The 27,257-nt window shown below is 51.2% G+C and overlaps 1 protein-coding gene across 1 annotated transcript in view; it reads right to left on the bottom strand.

The window, feature by feature from the left end:
* KPNA7 (karyopherin subunit alpha 7) overlaps positions 1-24,037 on the bottom strand; it is a 28,848-nt gene extending 4,811 nt beyond the window's left edge. Inside the window, exons 1-8 of the mRNA XM_056128318.1 lie at positions 23,969-24,037; positions 21,687-21,815; positions 12,484-12,566; positions 11,788-12,056; positions 9,895-9,977; positions 7,130-7,393; positions 5,170-5,403; positions 3,550-3,732 (exon numbers count right to left, since the gene is read on the bottom strand). Of these exons, the coding sequence (XP_055984293.1) occupies positions 3,550-3,732; positions 5,170-5,403; positions 7,130-7,393; positions 9,895-9,977; positions 11,788-12,056; positions 12,484-12,566; positions 21,687-21,815; positions 23,969-24,037 (1,314 nt within the window). The remainder of the gene's footprint in view (positions 1-3,549; positions 3,733-5,169; positions 5,404-7,129; positions 7,394-9,894; positions 9,978-11,787; positions 12,057-12,483; positions 12,567-21,686; positions 21,816-23,968) is intronic.
* Positions 24,038-27,257: the final 3,220 nt, after the last annotated feature.

The following is a 27,257-nucleotide window of genomic DNA, read 5'->3' as shown; positions in this document are numbered from 1 at the left end:
CTGCCCTCCTGCCGTACTCTCTGCCCAGCCCTCACTGATCTTTTGAGCCAAAAAAGAAGGCCGTTCCCATTGTGAATGTCAGCTACAGGGACACCTGGCAAACACCTGGGTTTTGTGACCGCTCCTTTGCCAAGCTTGGGCAAACATAGGACAACAGCAACCGGGAGAGGTGGAATGTGGCACACATTGAAGGGGTATTGGGGGAACGGAGGAGACAGTGCTTTGGCGGCAGGTATGCCAACTTACCTAGGGGACAAGACTTCTCAGAGAGGCTCTGAAGGTAACTCAGGAGCCAGTCCTGGGGTCCAGAATGACACCCCCAGGCCTTGCTAGAGACCCACAGGCCCTTGGGGCAGAAGCTGAAGCCTGAACCGAAGTGTTGAAAGGAAACAGGGGTGGGAGATGCCCCGGACCCCGCACTGGGCCTGTGCCTGAGAGAGTATCAGGTCACCCTCTTGACTGCCAAACTCTTGGCGATGTTCTGCTCCCCCCGAAACTCTGTTCATTTGTGTCATTGCTACGACACTCCATGCACAGCCGAGGCTCAGAGTCTGTCACGTCTGTGAGACCGGTGTCACGTCTGCGCCCCTCAGCCCACTGAGATGCTATGACCCGTCCCACACCCACAGGATTCCCGGTCCATCAGACGGTGTTTGCCCAGGCTCTCCCAAGGCAAAAATCAAGAAAACCCAAGCACAAAAACTTGTAAGTCCACAACTGTACTTCATGGTGTTTCACTAATAAAAATTAAAAATAAAATAAAATAAAATAGGAGAAAGTAAAAAAAAAAAATCAAGTATTAGGTTCAAAGGAATTTGATGAGGCTCGCTCTGTGGAGCCCGCAGTGGGCTTTCTCAGACGCACCGCGCCCGCCCAGCTGCTAAGTCTCTCCCCTTGATCTCCACCATTCCTCAAAGCCTTCAGTGTCTGATTGGGCTGTTTCAAGCCTCTTCCGACTCAGTTCTTTCCAAGACAGTACATGAAACGGATGCTTAGAGCGAAGGCTGAAAAGCAACTCCCTGGAGTCACTTTGAAACATTTCAAATGGCTTAGCTGCCTGGAAAAGGGCTTGAGCCAGGAGAACCCAGCAGCTTCCGAGATGGCCCCAGGTGATCCTGCCCTCCTGTGGCCCCCAATGGGCTGATCTGCATAACTGATGGGATTCTGTGCAAATTATCTCCAAGACTAACCAGTGGACTGTGGCTTCCACTTTGCTTCCTACCCTCAAAATAAACAGAACGATGAGCTAAACAGCACAACAGCCCCTGAAAACGTCAAGGGGAGGGGCCAGAGAGATCCACAGGGGTCAAGGAGTTGCCAGCCCATCCCCAGTGCCACATCCGGTCCCTCAAGCACTGCAAGGAGTGACCCCTGAGCAGAGTCAGAGTAAGACCCGAGCAGGGCCAATGAAAGGGGGGAGTGAAAGTAAAGGTGAATTAGGATTATGTGATAATAATAATATAATATAATTATAATACAATATAGGCTGGAGCAATAGCACAGCAGTAGGGTGTTTGCCTTGCACGCAGCCAGCCCAGCCGAGCCGGGTTCAATTCCTCCTCCCCTCTCGGAGAGCCCGGCAAGCTACGGAGAGTACCTCGCCCACACGGCAAAGCTTGGCAAGCTCCCCGTGACGTATTCGATACACCAAACACAGTAACAAGTCTCACAATGGAGACTTACCGCTCGAGCAAATTGATGAACAATGGGAGGACAGTGGTATACAATGGTAAATAAATAAAATAAAATCAGCCACCCGAGGGATGCTTGGAAGCCTCTCGGGGTGGTTTTGATTTGCTGTTCCTGGAGAACTAGGGATGCTGCTTCCTGTTTCAGCTGCTTTTTGGCCACTCAAGCTCATAACCAACAGGAAGACAGTGACAGTGATTATTATATTACATGCCAATACATATGACCTTTTTGTTTTGGGAGGGCCACGGCCAGTAATGCTCAAAGTATATTCTTGGCTCAGAGCTCAGGGATCACTCCTGGAAGTCAGGGGACCACGACTGGGTGAGCTGCACAGAAAGCGAGCACTCTGCCCGCGACCATCTCTCCAGCCCCAAGTGTAAGCTGCTTTAGACGCCATTCCCCACTAAGACCTTTATCCCGTGGATTTTAAGCACCTGTAATGGAGAGGGATAAACTCCCCTAACTCTGACTGCTGGGCAAGGCCCTGCTCTGTGAGCAGACTCAGATGCTGGGCAAGACAGATTTGCTGATCCCTGAGCTGAGCTGATAACAGTCAAGATGGCAACTTACGTTATGTCGATTTTATCATTAAAACAAAATAAGGAACGTTTTGCCTTCTTGTGGGGCTCAGATCAGAGGAAGGCGACTATCATAGTGTGAGGACATGCAGGCAGTTCCTTGGACACTCTTGTTTCTGCCCAGCCTTCAGGAGCTCTGACCACCCCCGTGAGGCTCTGGAACCTCAGGAGAGACCCCTGCCTATGACACCGAGCTGCCCCCGATTCCCGGCCCCAGGGAGCAGAGCTGTGTCACTAGGGAGCGCATGAACCAGGAGCTCAGCAGAGCCTCCCAAACTTTATGGGGCCTCTGTCCCCTAGGAAAGAAAGGCAAACCCACTCTGGCCCCTCTGGAAACCTACCCAATGCTCCTACTGCTCCCCCCACCATCATTCCAGCATCCCCTTATCACCCACTTTGGGAAACTCTGGTAAGTACTGAGTAAATAGTCACTGACTCTGTTCCTACAGAAACGAGACATTTCTGGACTTGGGAGTCAGCGTTTCATCATGCATTTCCCCCCAGCCTGTGGCTGAATAGGGGGGCACTTCCACATGGCCCCTCAGGATCTCTCCCGACTAAGGTTTTGCTTCTCAGCCAAGCCCATCCCTTGTTTGAGCTTCCTAGAACATCCAGGATCAGCCTCCACCATTGTTTTCCTGCTTCGGTCCTTCAGCTGGTGTCTCCCTCCCACTCAGAGTCAAAGTTCTCATAGGCCCTACAGAAGCTGACCCCAGGCCCCCAATATTCTGTTCTCTTGCACTGCTCTGTCTATATTCATCACTGATTTTCCTTTTCCCTAGAATTTTCTTTCCCAAGTAGTCACAGGACTCACTTCCCTTGGGTCTTTCCTTATACGTTCAAGGAAGTTTCTCCAGAATCCTGTGTACAAGAGACTCACAACCCCCTCCGGACTCAGCAGCAGAAGCCTTATCACTGCCTTAAGCTCTGTCCCTTTTCCCACTAAGACCTAAGTTCCATCAGTTCCTCTGCCCTTTCTATCCTAATACTTTAAGAATGCACTGGGAGGCAGGGAATGTGGTCAGTGACAGAGCCCAGATCCAGACCTCAAATGCATGAGATTCAATCCCTGGGCACAGCAAAAAAAAAAAAAAGGGGGGGGGGGACCCTGGGCACAAAGACATTCATCTGAGAACACGGTGCTAGATCTCAACCTTCTGCTGGTACCCCAAGGATGCGTGAATGAATGAAGGGCTGGGAAGACTCCTACTCGGACTGAGAACTAAGCGTGTTCAGTTTCAAGACGGCTGCTGAGGAACCGTCGGGCAGAGCAGGTCACCTGGAAGATGTACGAGATGATGTTGAGGACAATGAGAACCATTTTGGTGTCGTGGAGACTAAGCAGATTCAGCAGCGGCTGCAAGATGCCAGCACGGACAAGGTGGATTAGCTGATCCATGGTGCCTCCCGATGTGAAGTTAGCAATGGTCCAGACAGCCTCTTTCTGGACTCGGTACTCCCCCTGCAGAAACAGAACGTCTGTGTTCATTCTCCGTCCTCATGGACATCACCATGGCGACACAGCCTTGGCACAGTTTCTAGGTTGGCAGCAGCCACAAAAGTCCACGGCAACCTGGGTAACCCAGGGGGCACCTCTGAGAGGGAATTCCGACTTAGCCTCTCTGGTTATGGGAAATGTTAACCCAACTTAAGTCAATCCAGGAGCATGGATCGGGGATTTTGCTTGGCATTCCATATTCAAATGATCCTGGCCAGGCTTTCTGGCCCAGGAAAACGTTGGCTAAGGAACTCCACAGTCTCCCAGCTGGACCTACGAACATGATCCTGAGTGCTGAGCTGTCTGGAGGTGACAGAAATCCCTCCCATCTGTAAAAGGTGCTTTGCCTAGAAGATGCGAGCACTTAATCACGGGTCCTTCTACTCCTGTGCAGGAGGAGTCGCTCCCATTGCATAGCTGGGGAAACAGTGCCATCAGTTTAAAATAAAGGGCTGGAAATATAGTACGGTGGGTAGGGCATTTGTCTTGCACATGGCCGACCCAGGTTCGATCTCCGACATCCAATATGGTCCCCCAAGCACCGCCAGAAGTAATTCCTGAGTGCAGAGCTAGGAGTAATCACTGTGCATCGCCAGATGTGACCCAAAAAACCAAAACATAAAAAAATAAATTAAATAAAATAAGATAAAAGTAAAAAACCCATCATTCAGCTTATGCCTCCAAGGGAAGAGTCCGAAATGAGGGAGCAGGGACACACCTGTGGCGGGAGCAACTTGCTGGCATCTCACCACCACACACAACGGCAGGATTTGGGCTGCACCCCTGGGCGCTCACTCCCCAGCCTCCATCAGGAGCGCCCCCAGTGGCTACTGTGTCCCCCCCCACCCTAGCCACCTCCCTACCAGCCCTCCCCCCCCCCCCCCCCCCCGACCAATGTGGGATCACCACTCCCAATCGGACAATGGCTTAAAGGGAGCTAGTGGATGAAAGGGGAAAAAAAATATAAAACCATCGAACGAATGAAAACAGTCATCCTGGGAGAGGAAGGTGGCAGTCAGGGGGAAGGAGGAAGCGCGGGTGTATTTCAACATCGATACCTGGATTTTCCGTGTCTGTTGCCACCTTGATCAAAGTGACCCCTACATTTGAGACGCACCGCAACCCGATACGCCTCCCCGGTTCCGTCCTGAGAAGGAGCAAGGTGGGGCAGAAGCCGGAATTACCAGCTCCAGCCTGGAACTGGGCACCGAGGGGAGAGATTCCCTTTCCATCAGCTCCTGCTCACTTTGTCTTCTCCAGTCCTGCGAGTTTTCCAGGCAGGTGCTCCTTCCTCTCTGCCCCCTCCTCCCCACCCCGCAAGGCTAGGAACTGAAGTTTGCTTTGCTGCGCTGGGAACCCCGTTTCCACAACAGGAGGGTCCGTTCCCGAGGGACCACTTACATTTTTCAGGAGCGCGGCCAGCAGTGGGAGCACATCGCAGGCGATGAGCTGCTGGATGTGGTGGCAGGGTCCCGCGGCCACATTGCTGAGCGCCCAGGCGGCTTCTTTCTGGATGGAGGGTTTCGGGTGCTCCAGGAGCTGGGGCAGCACACTCAGCATGCCGGCGTCCAGGGCCACCTGCGTCTGGTGGTCCGTGCCTGTGACAATATTGCCCACGGTGCGGAGGGAGGGCATCTGTAAGAACCAAGCGGGCAGATGAGGCCAGGGTGGCACATGGGTTACCGCGGATGGGGCAGTCACACCTGGCTTGATAACTGCAGTGATGTCCACAGCCCTCATTAGGGGTGACTCTCAGGGCCACCACCCTGGTCCACAGGGATGTCCTGGCTTTCCTGGCATGGCAGCCCAAGGGGAAGCCGTGTTAGTTGGACAAGGCAGTCAACGCCACTGTCTTCCTGGGCTGAGAAACTGCCCTACTCGTTGCACTGTTTGTAATGAGAAAAACTTCTATAGAATTTTTGTTTTGTTTTGTTTTTCTTTTTGGGTCACACCCGGCAATGCATAGGAGTTAACTCCTGGCGGTGCTCAGGGGACCACATGGGATGCTGGGAATCGAACCCAGGTCAGCCGCGTGCAAGGCAAATGCCTACCCGCTGTGTCTACAGCCTCAAAACTTCTATAGAATTAGTACTTGGTCCAATACCAAGCTTTTGTTATTACACTTAACTGGAGTAATGACATCCCAGTGGCCTTGGGCATGGGAGATGTATACCTGAACACCCCCTTAACCTCCCTCAGCCCCCAAAGCCCCAGGATCAGTCTGTGATGGACCCAGGGCCACTGACCCAGGAGAGCTGATTTGGGTTATTCTAGCTTCTCTGCCACTGCCACCGCAGCCCCAGCACAGACCATTGATCCTTCTAGAGCTTTCCTGGCCACTCCTGCCAGGTGGCAGGTGAAGGCATGTGGCAGGCCATCAGGAGGATACTCGAAAGAAGCTGTTGTCACCCCCTCCCGCACCCAGCGTGATCACCCCCTTAACCTGCCCTCCAAGGAACAGACGTGACTACTCAAGGGTGACTCCCGGCTCAGTCCAGGGGGCCACTCATGAAGTTTCTTGGGAGACCAGCTGCTGCTGGTCACACTGGGCTTCCAGCTCTCTCAGCTATCGACCCACCCCCCACCCAGCCCAGAAACTCTGTTCTTGCATAAATTTCACAAGAATACACACGGGCCCTCTCTCACATCCCTCTCCATAGTTAAGTCAGCCTGTTAAAGTCTACATACTCGGACCACTGGAAGGAAAGGCAAAAAAAAAAAAAGCTCATTGAGTGAAGGATAAGCAATTTTAATTTGATGCTTTTCTATATTCTATAATTGTCACCAAAAAAAAAGTTACTCAACCCTCACTAAGATTTGAGATAAAAGTAGATTCAGGGGCCGGAGCGATAGTACAGTGGGAAGGGCATTTGCCTTGCACGAAAACAACCTGGGTTCAATCCCTAGGATCCCATATAGTCCCCCGAGCACTGCCAGGAGTAATTCCTGAGTGCAGAGCCAGGAGTAACCCCTGTGCATCATTGGGTATGACCCAAAAAGCCCTACCAAAAAAATAAATAAAGGAGGGGGAGTAGATTCAAGGGGCCAGAGACAGAGTCCAGGGGTAAAGGAACTTGCTTTGCATGGTTAACCCCAGTTCAATCCCCAGCGACACATATGACCCCCCCCCCAGCACCACCAGGTGGTCCCTGAGCACAGAGCCAGGAGTCAGTCCTGAGCATGGTCAGGCGTGGGCCAACCACCAGAGATTCCAGTAACTAGAAAGCAGCTGAGACAGAGGAAATGCCTGAGACCAGCGCTCCCCTAGGCAGAGGGTCAGAGAAACAGAACTAGACAAGGGAAGAGAAGTCAGCGTGGATCTCAAGGCCCACATGTGGCGCGTCACGACGCGGGCATTTACCAGGATACTGAGCTCTGTGCTGGCCATGAGCTCCACCAGCCTAGGCAGGACCCCTGTATCCACCACGTGGCCGATACGCTCGTTGGAGCCGTCGGTGAGGTAGGACAGGGCCCAACAGGCGTCTGAGAGCACCTTGGCATCCTGGTGCTGCAGGAGCTGGGAGAGGGTGGGCAGCATCTGCTTCACGGCCGCTTCGCAAGGGTACGGGTCCTTGTTCCGGCACAGGTTGGACAGGGTCCAGGTAACATTCTGCAGGCACGTGACCTATGCCAAGAACAGAGGGGAGGCTATGCGGGCCACAGACACCTGATCACCACTGGCCAATGTAATAGGACAGCAGGGAAGGTGTTTGCCTTGCACGTGGCCAACCCCGGTTCTATCCCTGACATCTCATACGGTCCCCTGAGCAATGCCACTATATATATATATATATATATATATATATATATATATATATATATTTACCAGCATGAACCAATGCTTTTGAGCTTCAAATAGGAATTTATTCTAGAGAAGGACCTAGAGGTTTCAGGTTCAAATATTTCCTGGTGGTTCCGAATGCTCCTCAGTTCTCCTTTCCTCTACCCAATTGGGGACGACTTCTCTGACAAAACCAAGGAGAAGCAGCACCACATACCCTGCCCACGGTCCCGCCATCTGCCATCCAGCACCACCTCTCCACACTGCGGGCTCAGAGCTGCAGGGATCATGCGGGTCCTCCTGCCCTTCTCAGGCTCCCTGACCTCCTGCACCCCGCTCTGGTAAAGACTTTGAGAGGGATGGAACCCAGGGCCTCAGGCAGCCAAAGCATGTGCTTTGCCCTGGAACTCGAACTATAGCTCTCTGGACCCATGGAGAGGCATTGGCGCCTCTGAACAATTTCCCTTTGCCAAACGGGCTGCTTCTCCCAATAGGCCTGCAGGCTCTGCCTGACTTCTATGTTTTTTTTTATTTAATTTATTTTATTTTTTAAAATTTGTATTAGTGAAACACCATGAGGTACAGTTGAAGACTTACAAATTTTTGTGCTTGGGGTTCAGTTATACAATCATTGCAGCACTGTTTACAATAGCCTGAATCTGGAAAAAAAGCTGAGTGCCCGAGAACAGATGACTGTTTAAAGAAACTTTGGTACATCTACACAGTGGAGTACTATGTAGCTGTTAGAAAAGATGAAGTCATGAAATTTACATCCAAGTGGTACTACATAGAAAGTATCATGCTAAGCGAAATGAGTCAGAAAGAGAGGGACAGATATAGAAAGATTGCATTCATCTAGGGAACATAAAGTAACAAAATAGGAGACTAACACCCAAGAATAGCGGAGATAAGTACCAAGAGTTTTACTCCGTGACTTGGAGGCCAGCTGCACATGCTGGGGGAAAAGGCAGCTCAGATAGAGAAGGGAGCACCAAATAAAGGGTGTTGGGAGGATCCTCCCAGAATGGAAGATGCATACTGAAAGTAGACTATAGACCGAATATGATTGCCACTCAATGTCTCTTTTGCAAACCAAGGATCTGCCTGACTTCTAAATGTCAGCACCCCGGACCTTGGTTCTGGCCTCTCCCTCCTCATCTAGGGCAGAGTGGGGGAGCCTTTTGCAGAGGGTCGGATGGCTCATTTCTCCTTTTACAGAGGCCAGATGGTTCCTGCGGCTTTACTGCTCTCTGGCCTCGGAATGGCAAACATCGCAGAACAGGCGGTGGAGAGTACTGGTCACCGAAGCTTTGCTGCCCCCTGTTCTAGCTAATCTCACCCGGCTGAATGGCATACGTGTGTGTCCACTTCCTGACCTGCCACAGGGCCTCACACATGCGCTGCAGCCAAACCCTTTCGTTCCACTGCGACTCCTCATGGCTCTCTCTCCCCTGAAATTCATCTGGGGGCGGGGGGGGGGGCACCTTGCTTCTTTCTGCCTCCCAAGTCTAGCAGAACTCGGGCCAGTGGCTGCAGCCCCTCCCTTTGCGATGGCCTGACGCCAGCAGCCAGGAGAGGCTTCTGAAAGTTCATACACGCTTCACTTTCTACCGAGAGACCCTCCCAAGGTTTTTCTCATCCTGGCTCTGCAGGCTCCTGGGGGTCCCATCTGGTCTCTCCCACCTTGACTAGCACCTTGGCTAGCAGGTAGCCCCTGGGCTTTGGCAACTCTGCTTTCTCTTCAGCGGGGTGAGGGACATGCTTGGTAGTACTCAGGCTACTCCTGACCGTGCTCAGGGAACCATATGCAGTGCCGGGGATTGAACTGAGGTGAGCTGTGTGCAAGGTAAGTGCCTTGACCCTGTATACGTCTCTCCCCCTCACCCCGCCCCCTTCCTTCCCACTCCTTCCTCTCCCCCCCCCCCCACCCATCCCATTCTCTTATTCTTGAGGCAAGTCTTTAACTCCTAATCCAGGGCTCCCTGTTGTTGCCACATCAACCCACAGGACATGAAACTTCAGCTCTAAACCCTCTTGAGGTCTGGAGAACTGGGCAGTCACTCATCCATCTGTGCCTATGGAACCGAGTTTAGTCAGCTTTGGCTGCAAGGTTAGGAAAAATTTCATGGACCTGAAGAACCCGAAGAACTCAGCACTGCACCCCCGAGAATGAATCTGGATCGATCTCTATGCAGAGAGATCCTCGGTGCTGGTCCTGTTTACACCCTATCTTGCGGAGGCAGGCAGACACCGCATCACTCAGAAGCGATTCCAAAGAATGAGCCCTGTTTGCCAACTTCAGGCACCTGTTTGCATGATCAGATTCCTAATTTAAAGGTACTCACCGGTGTGGTCGGAGAGACCAGGGAGAGCAGGTGGGGAATGGCATTGCTTGAGATGACAATGTCCCTGAACACTGGCCCATCCCCTGCAAGCAGACAAGAACAGGACATTCAAAGAAAGAACAAATAGGCCCCAGGACGGGCAACTTATCTATCTCCCTTCCCGTGTTGAGCCACATCCCGTGTCACTCCAGAGCTGCTCCCAGCTTGGTGCTCAGGGGATGAGTGAAGCCAGGAATCAAACCAAGGGCCTCACATGGGCACCGTCACGGCCATCACCCCAGGGCTACTGAGTCTGTGCAAGGAGTGACAGGCCCAAATCTACTCCTGGGCTGGGCCAGGAGGGTCAGCAGGGTGCCCAGGCCTGGGGCTAGAAAGTGGGCCCCCTGCAGCAGCGGCTGATGGGCAGAGAGGCTGTGGCCGAGAATGGAGCCAATAGCATCCAGAAAGTTCTTGAAACTCCCAGCTGCCTTTCACAGAACGGGTCTCAGGAAGACAAGCTCTGCCAACGGGTCTGACCTCCCCGAAGACTCCAGCCTGGGGAAGCCACTCCTGAACATAGAGTAGAGTCCAGGCGGCCAACAGGCTGGGGCTGTTAGCCTGCTGCCACGGCTGTGGTTCGGACGCCCACTGCAAACCGGAAGGCTCCGTTGGTAACCCTTCCACCACAGAGGCAGGGCATGAGTGATGGCTTTCTGCCCAACACTGCCCATCCCTTCCTCAAGTATGCAAAAAGTGGTCTCGGAAAGAGGGGGCGGGTTTCTACAGGCACTTCCCAAGCAGACTTCCTGCCCGGTCTGTGTGCTCGTGTGCTCAGCCTCTCTCCAACAGCCCCCCCTCCCCCCCCCGGAGATCTAATCACTCTGTTTGCTTTTGCTGATTCGGGCAGTGGGGGTTATTGATTCTCTGTACCTGTAATGGCTAATATTTGGCTGACCTTCAGTAGCTGAAGGCCTAAGGGGCCCAATCAAGCGGGCGTTCGCTGTGAGTCAGAACCAGGAGCTTCTCACACTGCAGCAAGGGCCCCAGATTTACTCCCCTTGAGTAAAAAAGACTAAAGTAAAAATACTTTAGTCTTCCTCATCATTGTGGGTGGCTAGCACAGTGGGTAGGGTGTTTGCCTTGCACGCACATGGCTGACCCGAGTTCGATTCCTCCACCCCTCTCGGAGTGCTCAGCAAGCTACCGAGAGTATCTCGCCTGCACAGCAAAGCCTGGCAAGCTACCCGTGATGTATTCGATATGCCAAACACAGTAACAAGTCTCACAATGTTACTGGGCCCCCAAATCGATGAACAATGGGAGGACAGTGACAGTGACTCATAGCAGTCCTGAGGGGGGAGAAAAAATCCCACTGGGGATCAAACTCAGGGTTTTGAGTGCGTGGGGCCTGGGCCCGACCATCTGAGTCACATTCTTGGGGCCCAGGATGGAACTAAGACTTGTACCCCAAGCTAGCGAAAAATTTCAAATGTTTTTGGTCATATTTTGCTAGGAGTTCTAGGCTCCTGGGTTCCTTAAAACCCCATATGGCTGGGCCCCAGACCTGCACCTTGTTCCTAGACCCACGCGGACTGCAGGCCAGGCTCTGTGGTCTTGGGAGGTGTCCCCACATCCTTGCTTTTCTTTTTTTTTTTCTTTTTGGGTCACACCCAGCAATGCTCAGGGGTTACTCCTGGCTTTGCACTCAGGAATTACTCCTGGCAGTACTCAGGGGACCATATGGGATGCCGGGGATCGAACCCGGGTCCGCCGCATGCAAGGCAAACACCCTACCCACTGTGCTATCACTCCGGCCCCAACACATCCTTGCTCTTCAACTAGGGCTCTCACTCGAGCTTGCCTGCCCCAGGCCACCCTGCACCAGTTCCCTTACACCCAGAGGGAGGTTCTCACCTGCTATATTGCCCAGTGCCCACACTGCCTGGTCACACACGGTCAGGTGTGGGGAGGACAGGAGCGCCACCAAGGGCGGGACGGCGCCCCCATCCACCACGGCTCGGGTCTGCTCCGAGTTCCCTGAGGCGATGTTGGTGAGAGCCCAGGCGGCCTCGAACTGCAAGGACGGGTGAAGTGACGACTTCAGGAACTCAACCAGTCTGGGAATCAGCCCTGCCTGGATGAACAGCTCCAGAGGGGGGTTGCTTTCTCGGGACAGCATTTTCCTTTACAAGGAAAGAGAGAGAGAGAGAGAGAAACCCAGGCCTGAGCGGCATCTGGAAGAAGCTCCTTCCCGTATTTCCAGGCATTCCTAAGGCAGAGGAGGCCCAGCCAGGCAGAGTCTCCTGGATCCTCGATGGCAATGGGTGGCACTTTGCTGTGACAGAGCAACATTTCTCCTCTCTGGCTGTTATCTGTGAGCTGAGAAGTCTGTAGAGGCCAATTTGAACGAAGCAATTCATCTCTGACAACATTTTGTATATCTTAAATAATTCTCAAGGACAGTCTAGAGGGGTAATTTGCTCTCCCTTTCCAGAAGGCCCAGCCTTCCCGTGGGCTGTGCGGATGTTCTGCTAATGCCAAGAAGCCCCACAGCCCCCTGGGGCTCATTTAGAGCTGCAGAACTACAGCAAACAAGATCCCCGCTGGTACCTGGCTGCCTGCGTGGCCTGGAAACAGAGGTATGGGTCTGAGGTATTCACAGCACTGATGATGTCCAGCAGGGTGAGAGTCATCTGAAGGAAAGACAAAGGAAACAAGGAAGCCGTGCAGTTCAAGCAGCTGGTGGTGGGGCTGCAGCCACAGGACAGAAGGAAGGGTCCTGCTCGCACCCGGTTCAATTTCCCAGCATCCCATATGACCCCCTGAGCACCACTGCTGTGTCATTCCTGAGTGTGGAGCCAGGAGTGACCCCTGAGCATCGCCAGGTGTGGCACCAAGGACTAACCAGCTGAGGGTCAGAGCTGCCTCCTGGAATAGGACATCCCACCTACAGGCTGGTCGACATTAGAGCAAGAAGCATGTGCTGGTCTCACTGATCTAAGGAACACTCTCCCCCTGCTTGAGGGGTGCATTTCTATCCCCACGTGGAGGGCGCCCCTGCACCTTTAATCCATGTGGAAAGAACATGCCAACAATCATTGGTGAGAAGGGAAGGGAAGTGTAGGGAGCCCCTCGAGTTTTCACCCATAAAGGCAGTCAGATGGTGGCTCCCAGCACTGCTGCGTGCGCTTCCTTTCATCTCCTCCTCCCTAATAAAGGAATGGAAAACCAAGAGCCTGGGGCTAGAGCGATAGCACAGTGGGTAGAGCGTTTGCATTACACATGGCTGACCCAGGTTCGATTCCCAGCATTCCATATGGTCCCCTGAGCGCCGCCAGGAGTAATTCCTGAGTGCAAAGCCAGGAGTAACCCCTGTGCATCGTCGGGTGTGACCCAAAAAAAGCAAAATAAATTGGTTAAAAAAAAAGAAAGAAAACCAAGAGCCTGGTAGCCACAGTCCCGGAGAAGGAAGGCTGTGAGCTTGCTCCTTTAGAGCCTCATTCTCAGAGAATCTCTTGACCCAGCTGGAAAAATCCCACTTGGAAGATTCTCTTCGTGTCACTGGACTTGGCTCACTTATTGCAGAAGGTCCGCTCCCCCAAACCCACCCCCGAGAGAAGTTGAGGCTGGGGCTGAAGCAATAGCACAGCGGGGAGGACGTTCGCCTTGATGCGGCCGACCTGGGTTCGATTCCCAGCATCCCATATGGTCCCCCGAGCACCGCCAGGAGTAATTCCTGAGTGCAGAGCCAGGAGTAACCCCTGTGCATCCCCAGGTGTGACCCAAAAAACAAAAAAGAAAAAAAATAAAAGGCTGTGTGTGTGTGTGTGTGGTAGAGGGGTTGTTGGATAACAAGTTAGGCAAAGAACAGACTGAAAAAACTAAAAAAAAAGGAAGAGCTAGAAAATGAGACGGTCGTGTAAAATCAAAAAATCAGCTGTTCACAACACCCAGGAGGAGAGAGAAAACAAAAGGGAATGCCCTGCCACAGTGGCAGGGGGGGATGGGGGGATGGGAGGATGGGGAGGGAGGGATATTATCCTGGTGGTGGAAAATGGGCACTGGTGGAGGGATGGGTATTTGATCGTGGTATGACCGAGATCCAAGCACAAAAATTTGTAAATCTACAACTGTACCTCATGGTGTTTCACTAATAAAAAAATAAATAAATAAAATAAAAAAATTTAAAAAAATTTAAAAAAAAATCAGCTGTGTCTCAGCACCTGACACTGCAACAATAAAAACTCTAAAAAGGAAATGTAGAAAATTTCATGATCAAAGATCAAGATAGTGGCTTTTTTTGGGTTATAATGACAGTACAGCGGGGAGGGCATTTGCCTTACATGCGGCCAACCTGGCTTCAATCCCTAGCCTCCCAGGAGTGATTCCTGAGTGCAGAGCCAGGAGTAACCCCTGAGCATCACTGGGTGTGACCCAAACAGCAAAAAAAAAAAAAAAAAAAAAGAGACAGCAGTAGGACATTTGCCTTACAAGCGGCCAACATGGCCGACCCGAGTTCGATTCCTCCGCCCCTATGGAGAGCCCGGCAAGCTACCGAGAGTATCTCGCCCACACGGCAGAGCCTGGCAAGCTACCTGTGACGTATTCGATATGCCAAACACAATAACAACAAGTCTCATGATGGAGACGTTACTGGGCCCGCTCGAGCAAATCGATGAACAACGGGAGGACCGTGACCATGGCTTTTGAGAGATGACACACAAAGCACAAGGATCCCCAGGGGAAAAGCCAAGAAGACCATTTCCAAATCTAGAAACTCTGCTTCAGGGGCTGTGCCGGGGTCAAGACACCAGCTGTGCAGGCAACTGACCCAGGTTCTATCACGGCACCACATGCTCCAGGAGCCCCCTGATGCCCCCAAGCACCAAGGTAGACCTCGTGGTCCCTGGCACCCCAAGAGACATCCTTGGGCCTTCCAATGCAGCCACCAGACTGGGTGGCTCAATATCACCAGGACCTGGAAAGACCCCAGGCATCCTAAGCACGCTTGGGAGGAAAAAGAATCACATTCATGTTCAAAGTTTTACTCTTTAGTGATAATACAATCCACAAATAGAAAATAAATATTCACAAATCATTATCTGAGTCTTGTATCTAGAACAAAGAACTCTTATGATTCAACAAAAAAAAGACAATCTTGCTTGAAAAAGAATGGGCAAGGGATTTGAATGCACATCTTTCAAAAGAGAAAAAATAACCAGTAACTATGTGAAAAGATGATCACTATTAGATAGAAAACATCAAAATCACAGCCATATAGCTCTTTGCACCTACAAGATGGGCTGGAGTGATAGCACGGCAGGTCGGGCGTTTGCCTTGCACACAGCCGACCCAGGTTCGATTCCTCCATCCCTCTCTGAGAGCCCAGCAAGCTACTGAGAGTATCCCGCCCGCACGGCAAAGCCTGGTAAGCAACCCGTGACATGTTCACTTAATCACTTAATCACTTAACTTTCTGTTAGTTGTCGATTTGCTCGAGCGGGCGCCAGTAACGTCTCCACTTGTCCCTGTCGCGTGCTAGTGTAGCCCAATGGCATCTGTTTGCTCTGGGAACATGAAGAGCTTCAAATCGATCATTCATGATCTTGACAAAGAAGTCTGACCATCTGGTAGGTGGGCGGCCACGCAGTCTTTTGACATCCCGTGGAATCCAGTCAGTAACAGCTCTAGTGCAGCGGTCGTCTTTAAATCTCATTACGTGACCAACCCATCTGATTTTTGACACCTTGGCAAATGAGACAGCGTCCCTGATTCTTGATCATCGACGGATGTCAGAACTCTGGATTCTTTCTCTCATTTGAGCGAAATGTGATATTCCAAGCATAGCTCTTTCTATTCTTTTTTGAGAGACCTGAATAGCGTTCTCATCTTGTTTGTGTAGGGCCCAGGTCTCTGAGGCATATTTTAATGCAGGAAAAACAGTGGAATCAAAGAGATGTGCCCGGAGCCGGAGGTTCTTCGTCCTCTTAGCTATTTCTTCGACATTCTTGAAGGCGTTCCAAGCCACTCTCTTCCTCCTGCGCAGCTCGGGTGCCAGGTCATTTGTCATGTTGACTTCTCGACCTAGGTACACATAGCTGTTGCATTCGGAGATGGTCGTTCCGTTGAGAGCGAATGGGGCATCAGGAACGAGGCTGTTTCTCATGAACATTGTCTTCATAAGATTCAGCTGTAGTCCTACCTTTCCACACTCACGGTCAAAGTCGGCCAGCATTTGTGCCGCTTGGCTGATGTTTGGTGTTATTAAAACAATGTCATCAGCAAAGCGGAGGTGGTGTAGTTGCCGACCATCTATCTTCACTCCCATTCCTTCCCATTCCAGTCGTCGCATGATGTTCTCTAGGGTGGCACTGAAGAGTTTCGGTGAAATGGTATCACCCTGCCGTACCCCTCTCTTGACATCAACGATCACTTCTTTGTAGAATGGTGAGATCCTGGTAGTGAATCCGCAATACAGCTCACGGAGGATCCTGATGTATTGGGCTTGAATGCCCTGATTGGCTAGAGCTTCAGTGACCGCTTCCGTCTCAACAGAATCAAAGGCCTTCTTTAAATCAATGAACGTTAAACAGAGCGGCATCTTGAACTCCCAAGAAACCTCAATGAGCTTGGTTATCGTGTGGATATGGTCGATGGTGCTGAATCCTTTGTGGAACCCGGCTTGCTCGCATGGTTGTCCTTCATCTAGTGTTCTGCCAATCCTATTTAGGATGACTCGAGTGAACAACTTGTAGATGACAGACAATAAGCAGATCGGGCGATAATTGCCAATGTCATGGATGTCTCCCTTTTTGAACAGTAGTACAGTCCTGCTGGTTTTCCATTGGGACGGAACCTTGCATTCAGACAGGTAGCGAGTGAAGAGCCGAGCCAGTGTATTGATGAGTACTGATGGCAGGTTCTTCAGCTGTTCAGGTCTGGACCTTGTCTGGGCCGGGTGCTGTTTGTTTCTTTACCGACGAAATGGCATGTCGGATTTCGGAAGGGAGAACGTTGGGAACGACATATCCATCCTGTGGAATTTGGTATGTCGTCAAGTGGACATGGCTATCGAAGAGATTTGAGTAGAAGTCATGGATAATCTTCTTCATTGCTGTTCTGGAGGATGTGATGGATCCATCAAGATGTCATCTTGGTCTTGTAGTTGGCAAAGGACAGGCGGGCATTACGAATACTTTTCCCGGCTTCTGCCGCATCTACCAGTACTTCTGCTCTTCTCTCTTTGAGGTCTTCCTTGATGGCATCTCTGCACTGCTTTGCGAGCTCGGACGTTAGCTTGCGGTTGCCTGAGGCGTGCGCCAAACCACGCTGGTGAATTAGCTCAAGAGTTTTTGAAGATAGGCGATTTTTTGTGGCTATCTCTCTCTTGGCATTCCTCGCACATTCATGGAGGTGCTGAACCAGTCGATCGTATTCCTCGTCAATGTTGTCAACAATGGCATCTTCCCATGATGCTGCAATAGTGCCAAAGAGTTCCCAGTTGGTGGTCGTTTTGGGAGTTCTTTTTGAACTTTGCAGCCCTTTCTCCCCGCTCTGTGAAGTAGAATTTTGCACGAAGGAGACGGTCGTCCGATCCCGTTTGAAATTTTGGGACAACAGCGACATCGGTCAGGCAAAACCGTCGATTGAATATGATGTGGTCTATTTTGTTGTGGAATCGTCCACCGGGAGACTCCCATGTCCATCGTTTAGATTCTGCCTTCTGGAACTGTGAGTTACCATGGATGGTCTTGGTCGACATGATGAACTCAGACAGTCTCTCACCCTGTTCATTCCATTCTAGGCCATGGGTCCCGATGTGAAGTTCTTCAGCTGATCTTCTCGGTCCTATCTTGGCATTAAAATCACCCACAATGATCTTGTAGAAGGTGTGGTCTTCCTTATAGAACTTTTCTAGCTCCATGTAGAACTTCTCGATTTCTCTTTCATCATAATGAGATGTTGGTGCGTAGACAACGAAGATAGAAACTGCAGGCAGTGAGCCACATCTATTCAAATGTAAATGTTCGATTTGGGTTGTTAGGCATTCAAATGAATCAATGCTCTTGGCCAAGTTTGTGTTGACAAGGACACCGAGGCCTCCAACACCTCTTTTATCGCATGTTCTGAGGAACAATTCTTCTCCAGTGTCGAAAACGGCATGGTGAGATTCGTGCCTTCTTGTCTCGGTCAGACCAATGATGTCGTACTTGATCATTCGCGCTTGTACCATCAGGTCCTCAATGGATGCATCTGATGCTAGCATACGTGCATTGAAAGTACAGACGATCATTTTTGTCTTCCTTCGTTGTGGCAGCCTAGGTCGGCCTTGAGATTTTGTCGGCCTCTCCTTTCTCATCCTTCTCAGTGCTGCCATGTCGGTGAAGCCTTCAGGGTCAGGTGAATGAGACCAGTTGTAGTTACTGGTTTTGGCATATCGAATACACAACGGATAGCTTGCCAGGCTCTTCCGTGCGGGCGGAATACTCTCGGTAGCTTGCCAGTCTTTCCGAGAGGGATAGAGGCTTTTGGGGCGACCTCTAATCACCCTTGTAGGTGTTACCATATTTGAACCCTATCAAATATGGTACGACAATTCCGGAAGATGGGTATTTAGTGTCTTAAAGCGGCCGCGCGGGTCCGGAAAGCATCCTGGAGTGTGGCGATGGCTGGGTAGTGGAGATAGTGTCATGTTCAATATGCCAAAAATAGTAACAAGTCTCACAATGGAGACGTTACTGGTGCCCACTGGAGCAAATCAATGACCAACGGGAGGACAATGTTACAGTGCTACCCACAAGGTAAGTGGTTACCAGCTGGCAGTCAGCCACAGGGGTCAGTAAACACTGGGGTGTGGCCCAGAGCTCAGGCAGAGCCTGTCCTCAGGGGTTGAAAAAGTCACAAACCATGGCACCAGGAGGCTCTAGTCCAAGACAGTAACAGTTACCAGGAAGAAGCACATAAGAGGGGATGGCACTCTTCAAGACACTTGGTAGTACATTTGTTTCTGGTTGCTAATAACTATAAAAATTAGAAGTGTATGGGGCTGGAGCAATAGCACAGCCGGTAGGGCATTTGCCTTGCACACGGCCAACCCAGGTTCAATTCCCAGCATCCCATATGGTCCCCTGAGCACCGTCAGGAGTAATTCCTGAATGCAGAGCCAGCAGTAACCTCTGTGCATTGCCAGGTGTGACCCAAAAGGCAGGAAGAAAAATTAGAGTGTAGGGGTCAAAAGTGTAGGGTCCGAAGTGATAGTGGAGCAGTAGGGCATTTGCCTTGCACACAGCCAACCCAGGTTCGATCCCCAGCATCCCACATAGTCCCCCAAGTACCACCAGGAGTAATTCCTGAGTGCAGAGCCAGGAGTCACCTCTGAGCATCTCTGGGTGTGAGCCAAAAAAGCAGAAAATAAAAAAAAAAATACAAATTAGAAGTGTAATGGCTTAAAACATATCCTTAGAGTTCAAGCTCAGACCCACTGAACTCAAGTTCAGGTATTGGGCTGGGCTGGAAGCCCTGAAGGGGAGAGTAGTCCCCTCACCTTGCTTTGCTTCCAGTCAGCCGCTGGAGTCCTGAGCTTGCCAGAGCTTCTCCCCGTCTTCAAAGCATGCCACACTAATTTTAGCTCCCCTACCTTCCTCTCCTGTTCTGCAAATCAACCTCTAAGGGCTGCTGTGGCTACACGGGGACTCCCCAGATAATCCAGAATAATCCCCAAAGGGCAAGAGCCTTCATTAAATCACATCCGCAAAGCCTCGTGTCATATAAAGTAACATCCAGAGGTTTGGGGAGGGAGAGACAGCACAGCAGAAGGGTGTTTGCCTTGGAAGTACCTGACCTGGGTTCAATTCCCAGCATACCATATGGTCCCTGAGCACCACCAAGAGTAATTCCTGAGTGAAGAGTCAGGAGTAATCCCCTGTGTGGATTACCATGTGTGACCACAAAACCCCCCCCCCTTTTTTTTTAATCTATAGGTTCTGGGGATTAACCAGTGGAAACTCCTCCAAGGGTAAAGCACAGAATGCTCCCATGACCCTAAATTTCTAACAGAAGGCATACTCCCAAGAGAATTTTAAACATATGTATGCATGTATACACACACACACACACACACACACACACACACACATCCACATGAAAACTTGTACACACATTTGATAGCAGCATTTATCATCCGAGTTCCCCAAAATGGAAGCAGCCCAAAAGTCCTCTAAGTAATGGATAAACAAAATGTGGCATCTCTGTACAATAAAGCAGGTCAGCCATCAATGAAAGCAGCACGCGGAGGAAAAGAGCACTCAGCAGACACCTCCAGGGAAGGGGGGTCCCTTCAGACCCAGGGCCCACAGCCGGCAGGGCCTGAGGAAGAGAACAGCAATTTTTTTTTTTTGGCTTTTTGGGTCACACCTGGTGAGGCTCAGGGGTTACTCCTGGTGGTGCTCGGGAGACCATATGGGATGCTGGGAATCAAACCTGGGTCGCCACATGCAAGGCAAATGCCCTACCTGCTGTGCTATCACTCCAGCCCCGAGAACAGCAACTCTTGGTCACCAGCGTGCAGAGCTGGCAGGGGCCGCTTCATGAGCCTGGATTTCTGTCTTCATTTGGTTTTTGTGCCACACCAGCAGTGCTCAGGGCTTACTCTGACTCTGCACTCAGGGTCCCTCCTGGTAGGGCTCAGGGAGACCATATGGAGTGTGGGGAATTGAACCTAGCAAGGCCAGCGCCCTGCCTGCTCTAGTATCTCTCTGGGTCCTGGCTCTCTGAAGTGATGAAATCCGACCAAGACTGACCACTTTATTTTGATTTTGGTTTGGGGACCACACCCAGCAGTGCTCAGAGCCCACTCCCAGCGGTGCTCAGGTAGAACCCAGAAGGCCCCTGACTACTGGGTTCATTGTTTAAACCCTGCTGTGGCGAGGACATGCTGCTAGAGAACAAAGGCTGCTCAGAATCCATCATCTTTCAGAGCTTTGTCCCACAGCCTCATCTTCCTCATAACCTAGATAACCCTCCGGAACTGTAAGGAGGGAACTCCCCCCAGTTGGCATATGCCAGAGAAGATTCACAAAAACAGTCTTTTCCTGGAGGTCAGCTGGTTAGGGTGGCTAAAGAAGGAAGCCGAAACAGCTCCTGAGTCCCAGGAAGGACTTGACATCTGTATGACCAGGAAATCGGGAACTTACTTTCCTAAGGACCTCTTCCTGTTCCTGGCTAAGGGATAAAAAGTGGACTTTCAATTCATAGTGACACTAACTCCATCCCTTGGGAGAACATCCACGATCCCACAGACTCTGGGCTGCAAAGGTAACAATCCTTGGTTTCTTTCATGACTTCATCTTTTCTAACAGCTACATAGTACTCCATTGTGTAGATGTACCAAAGTTTCTTTAACCAGTCATCTGTTCTCGGGCACTCAGGTTTTTTCCAGATTCTGGCTATTGTAGAGTGTGCTGCAATGAACAAACAAGTGCAGATGTCACTTCGAATATTTCTTTTTTGCTTCTCTGGGATCCATGGTGGTAGAAAATGGGCACTGGTGGAGGGATGGGTATTTGATCATTGTATAATAGAAATCCAAGCACAAAAATGTGTAAGTCTACAACTGTACCTCGTGGTGTTTCGCTAATAAAAATTAAAAAAAAAAAATCCTTAGTTTCTGACAGCCCATTATGCTCTCACCACCACTTCCCCTGAGGACCCTTAGCGAAAGCTTATCTGTTCTGGATCACCCAAACCTTTTCCAGTCAGAGAAGCCAAGGACATATTTACATGCGCGTGGCCCTCTGCGACAGGTCCCCACCCACCTCTTCAGCTGACTCTCCGGAAGCTGGGTCAGGGGAGACGTGAGTGATGTTCCTTCTCTTTATGGCCAGCTCATCCTTCTTGGCTTTCCGGAGCTCCAGGCTGACTGCTATCCGCTGCTGTCGCCTCGTCTGGAGAGGAAGGAAATGGAAGGGAACAGGGGACAGTGGTCAAGGCCTTCAACCCCTGAAGGCACACTTCAAAGCACCCCAGTTGGTGTTTCTGCCATTACTGGCTGGAAAAGGACGATGGCACTGCTTCTCAGGGGCCCCCTCAGCAGATGCCTGCTTCCAGGCCACATGTCGGACAGCCAAACCCTGCTCCCGGGTGAAAGGAAGAGCCAGGTCTACCCTCACAGGCCAGGATTCTCAAGGCACACCTCGGGCTGCCTGCGTCTCCAGGGCTGGGGACCTGCAGAGAACAGACCAGGGCCTGTAGCTGTCAGGGGGACACGGGGAGGACCCCAGGCATGCTGCCTCTCTCTACCCCTGCTGGCAGGGAAGCCGGCTGGATACTCATCTCAAACCAATCCCAAGAGTTTTACTTAAACACCAGGTTGAAGATGTCTTTATTAAAAAAAAAAAAAAAAAAAAGAATCCTTTTGTCTCATCTCAAGAAAACCCAGACTTGATGGGGGGATGGAATCGGCCCTGCTCCCCACCATGACAATGCCCCGGGTTGCCACCCTCAAATGCCTCCTCCGGCTTCTGAACAACCATCATCCCAGAGGCACAAAAAGCAATTTCGGAACCCAGGGGCTTTTGGCAGTAATCCCTCTAGGCTTATTACTAAAATATCAGAAATCCAAATTCGTATGGCCACTATTGTGGCCACACGACATTATATGCTCTTCATAATCAGCAATAGAAAACAAATTTTCTAACGATGTCTTGGCAGGTCTGAATGTTGGGGGAAATTCCAAATAATAATGTTGGGTCTTCTGTCGTAATATTGAATTTGATCAATGTAAAGAGAGAGTAAAGTGGAAATCTGCCACACTAGTGGGGGGTGGGTGGGAGGTAGGTATACTGGGGTTCTTGGTGGTGGAATATGTGCACTGGTGAAGGGATGGGGGTTTGATCGTTGTATGACCGACTGAGACTTAAACTGAAAGGCTTTGTGACTGTTCTCATGGTGATTCAATAAATTAAAAAAAAAAAAAAAAGAAAGAAAACCCAGACTTGACAGTTTGATTGAGTGCCCTGGGGAAGTGATTGATCCGGATGGAGGACCTTTAGCAGAAAAACTATTAAAGATGAGTTGAAAGGAAGACGACAGGTATTAGGTGTGACTGGTTCCTTAAATAAAAGATTCCATTCTGGTTTAGGCGACATTTAGGGGCTAGAGAGAGAGTACAGAAGGGAGGCACTTGTTTTTCATACAGGGGACCTGGGTGCAATCCCCTGAACCATGTAAGTCCCCTGAGCATTGCCAAGTGCGACCCCAAATGAGGAGAAAAGCTGGACTTTTTACAGAGGGACAGTTCAGAGGGTCGGAGAGCATGTCTGGCTAGCCCAAGGCCCTGGGCTAAATTCCTGCCACACACCCCTGAGCACTGCATGGAGGAGCCTTGGGGGACCTGGCACCTTAGGCCCTCACTGGGAGTGGCCTCTGGGTGCTGGGGAGACATCCCCACACACGTGTTTTCTTTTAAATGAGCTTTTTGCATGTCCCGCAGAGAGCCAGTAAACTGCTGGGCTACTGAGTCAGCCAAGCTAAATCTTTCTGACTTCTCCATACTCTTCCCCTAGGTCCCCAGGGAGGTTCACCCCCTCTGTCCCCTTCAGCTTAGCAGTGCTTGGGGGACCGTGTGGTGTTAGATCCGGGACCCAGGGTGCAAAGCACATACTCCAGCCCTCAAGTTACGTGGCTGAGGTGGGAGCCACTGGTGGGACATTGGTGCTGGGAAGTGTGCACTGGTGTGGGGGGTGGTGACATCCAAGCTGCAGCCTATCTCGGGTACTGTGTTGGTCAGAGATGCGTTGACACGCGTCGGAGATGTGGGAGAGCAGAACGTGGAGGCAGGATCCACATAGCACACATTAGGCCCGGGACGCCAGCACACCAATCCCTCATCACGACCTCAGGTCCCTGTCCCCCTATTTTATCAGAAAAACCACAACTGGCCCAAGAAGTTGGAATCAGCATCGGGCTGATACTCACAAACCTTTCCTTGATTTTTTTTTGGTTGTCTTGTCACCCAAATGCTGACTGCCATGTGTCCCCCATTTGCACAGCGTCAGCCACGCAGTCCCCACTGCCCCTCGCAGGGCCGTGTACTCACCGGTGCGTCCTTGCCCACGTGCTTGAATCTCCTCCACCTCTCTTCGGGGACATCTAGGCTCTGCGGCATCCTGACAGGAGGGTCAAGGTGGCCTGCAGGCAGGACAGTCGGTGACTGTAGATCCCAGAGCAGGGGGCTGTGAGTTCCGGCCACCCAACTCCTGACTGGTGTCACAGTGGCACAGAGTACAGACACAGGGAGGAGAGAGCACGGGCCATGCTGCCCAGGCCAGAGGACCATGGGGACGGAGGGAGTGGGGGACCTAGCCTGGGAGGCAGATAGAGGAAACCTTGTGGGGTGTCTGAATGAGGCCTCTACCGGCTTGGCTGTGCCGGAAGCACAGAACCCCTCCATGTGGCTGCGTCCAAGGGGTTCTGAATCGACCATCTGTGCAGGATGGAGGCGCCCTGAAGGCTCCAGAAGGAAAAGGGGCTCCTGTTCCCATGCCCAGTCCACCACCACGTTGGCCCAGGATGGTCTCAAGCATGACCCACTCCTTTGTCCTTTGGCTAGCCGCCTTCCTGTCCTGCACACAAGTGACCATCATCTCCTGCCCACCTCCCAACTGCTCCTGCTGCTTCCACTCTCGCCTCACTCCAGCCTGTTCCCCACACAAAAGCTGACTGCCTGTTCCCCTGCTAGCTGCCCATGGGTCCAGCAGGAGGTTCAAACCTACCCCCGTCCACCCCCGTTACCACCCTACAAGAGGTGGCCCTAGTCCTCTTCACCTCCAATCTGTTCGTTCATAATTTAGACTCTGTCCTGAGACCAGAGCGACAGGACAATGGGGAGAGCGCTTGCCTGGCACAAGGCTGACCCAGCTTTGATCCCAGCATCCCTGATGTCCCCAAGCCCTGCCAGAAGAGACCCCTGAGCTTAGAGCCAAGAGAAAGTCCTGAGCATCAGGGGGTGACCCCAAAGCAAAAAAAAGAAGAATCGATGTGTCTTCCCAAACACTTATGTTCTCTGTGGCTCCTTTTTTTTTTTTTAATTTTTATTAGTGAAACACCATGAGGTATAGTTGTAGACTTACAAATTTTTGTGCTTGGGTTTCAGTTATACAATGATCGAGTACCCATCCCTCCACCAGTGCCCATTCTCCTCCACCACTGATCCCAGTATCCCTTTCACCCTCCATCCCCTTCTGTTCTCTCCTTTTGGATGCTGTGGTTTGCAAAAGAGGCATTGAGTGGCAATCATGTTCGGTTTATAGTCTACACTCAGCACGCATCATCTCCCATCCTGGCAGGATCCTCCCAACACTCTTTATTTTCTGTGGCTCCTTTTACCCCCAATGCTTTCTGTCTTCCCCCCCTTGAGTCCCACAGCAGGGGGGCCAGCCTCGGGGTGACCAATCCTCAGTCCCTTCACCATGGAGCCTGAAGAAAGTAGTTTCTGACCCCTGCAGGAGCAAAGTCCCAAGAGAGCTGCCCTCAATGAGCAGAGAGGCCTTCGCTCAGATAGGGCCTAGGCTGAACTTCCTCCTTGGGGACAGAAAAGAGCACTTTTTTTTTTTTTTTGCTTGTTTTGGGTCACACCCAGCGATGCTCAATGGTTACTCCTGGCTCTGCACTCAGAAATTACTCCTGGTGGTGCTGGGGGACCATATGGTATGTCAGGGATCAAACCCACGTTGCCCGTGTGCAAGGCAAACTCCCTACCTGCTGTACTATAGCTCCGGCCCCCAGGAAATAGCATTTCTAACAAGTGAGCCACAAATACACTGATTCTAATGCACAGAATGGTCAGACAACAGAAGAGGAAAGCGGAAACTGGAGAGAGAGGACTGGTAGACTCTTCCGGACCGTAACAGGGAATAATCTCGGCGAGAAGGACTCATTTAGACACGTCCATTCAAAAACAGGGCAGTGTAGGCGACTTGGGGAAGTCCAGAAATGGGTAGAGAGCGAAGACTATCCTCTCCCGGAGAGACAGAACTCCGCGTAAGAACAGAACAAGAAGTGAGTCTTCGGGGACACTTCTGGGCCCAAGAGAACCAAGGTCTGGCAAGGGACCAAGAGAAAAAGAGAATATACAACAGAACAATTGTGTCAGAGGCACGACCAGTCATGGTGGCAACCCAGCCAGGACAGATCCCTAAGCCAGAGCCTCAGCTGGCCCAGTTACACAGACAAATGGGTCAGCTAGTGGTGCAAAGGGCTTCTTTGTTAGTCACCGTGAGATTACAAATTCGTGCCTGGGTGCTGGAAGTTGGTAAAGGAGGAAACTCTCAGCAACAGCACTATAAACGCAGTTTAGAAACGTATGTATTTTTTTGTTTGTTTAAACACAGTAACAAGTCTCAAAATGGAGACGTTACTGGGCCTGCTGAAGCAAATCGATGAACAACGGGAGGACAGTGATTTTTTTTTTTGGGGGGGGGTCACACCCAGCGATGCTCAGGGATTATTCCTGGCTTTGCACTTAGGAATCACTCCTGGCAGTGCTCGGGGGACCATATGGGATGCTGGAAATCAAACCTGGGTCGGCCGTGTGCAAGACAAACGCCCTACCCGTTGCGCTATTGCTCCAGCCCCTGTATGTATTTTTAAAAGTGTCCCTCATAGAGGCAGACTAGTGGGCGGGAGGCAAGTGGGGAAGGGTGGGAATTGGTGGAGGGAAGCAGACACCGGTGAAGGAATTGGCGTTGAAGCAAAGGTTTCTGGTGGTGAATGGGCCGGTTTTTTAAGCGTCGGTCTCCTCAGTTGCTAAGCACAAATTGCAGAGCACTTCCTGGAATGAACAAATTACCACCAGCCCCTGCATGGCCCAATCAGGAGGCAGAGTGCCCAAGGGTCAGAGAAACCATAACAAAAGTTCCCAGCTTTCTGTTAGCTAGGTCAGGGGTAATTTACCCACCCTCAGCCCCATAGTCCTTCATAGCTCTCTATTCCCCAGGAGGAGCACTTCACAGAAACGGGATTAAAACAAGGATGAGCACTTACTCACTGCAGTCACACATAGCCAAGAGCCAGAACTGTAGCACACAGGGTAGGGAACTTGCCTCATCCACAGCCAACCTGAGTTCGATCCTCAGAGCCACCTGTGATCTCCCAAACACCACCAGGAGTCACGCCTGAGCACTGAGCCAGGAACCCTGAGAACAGCTGACTGTGGCCCCAAAACCTAATAATTTTTTTCAAATCTCAAGTTTCAGGTAAGTATGATGAAAAGTTTCAGCAGGAGAGTGGGAGAGGTTGCTTAAAGGGCTGAAGCACATTTGCATGCGGGAGCCCAGGTTCGATACCCCACAGCATCTGTTCCCCTGAGCACCACAGGGAGCTCCTTA

The sequence above is a fragment of the Sorex fumeus genome, unplaced genomic scaffold, assembly GCF_029834395.1.
Source record: "Sorex fumeus unplaced genomic scaffold, SorFum_2.1 ptg000064l, whole genome shotgun sequence".
Classification (NCBI taxonomy): Eukaryota; Metazoa; Chordata; class Mammalia; order Eulipotyphla; family Soricidae; genus Sorex; species Sorex fumeus.
This window is presented reverse-complemented; position numbering and strand designations above follow the sequence as displayed.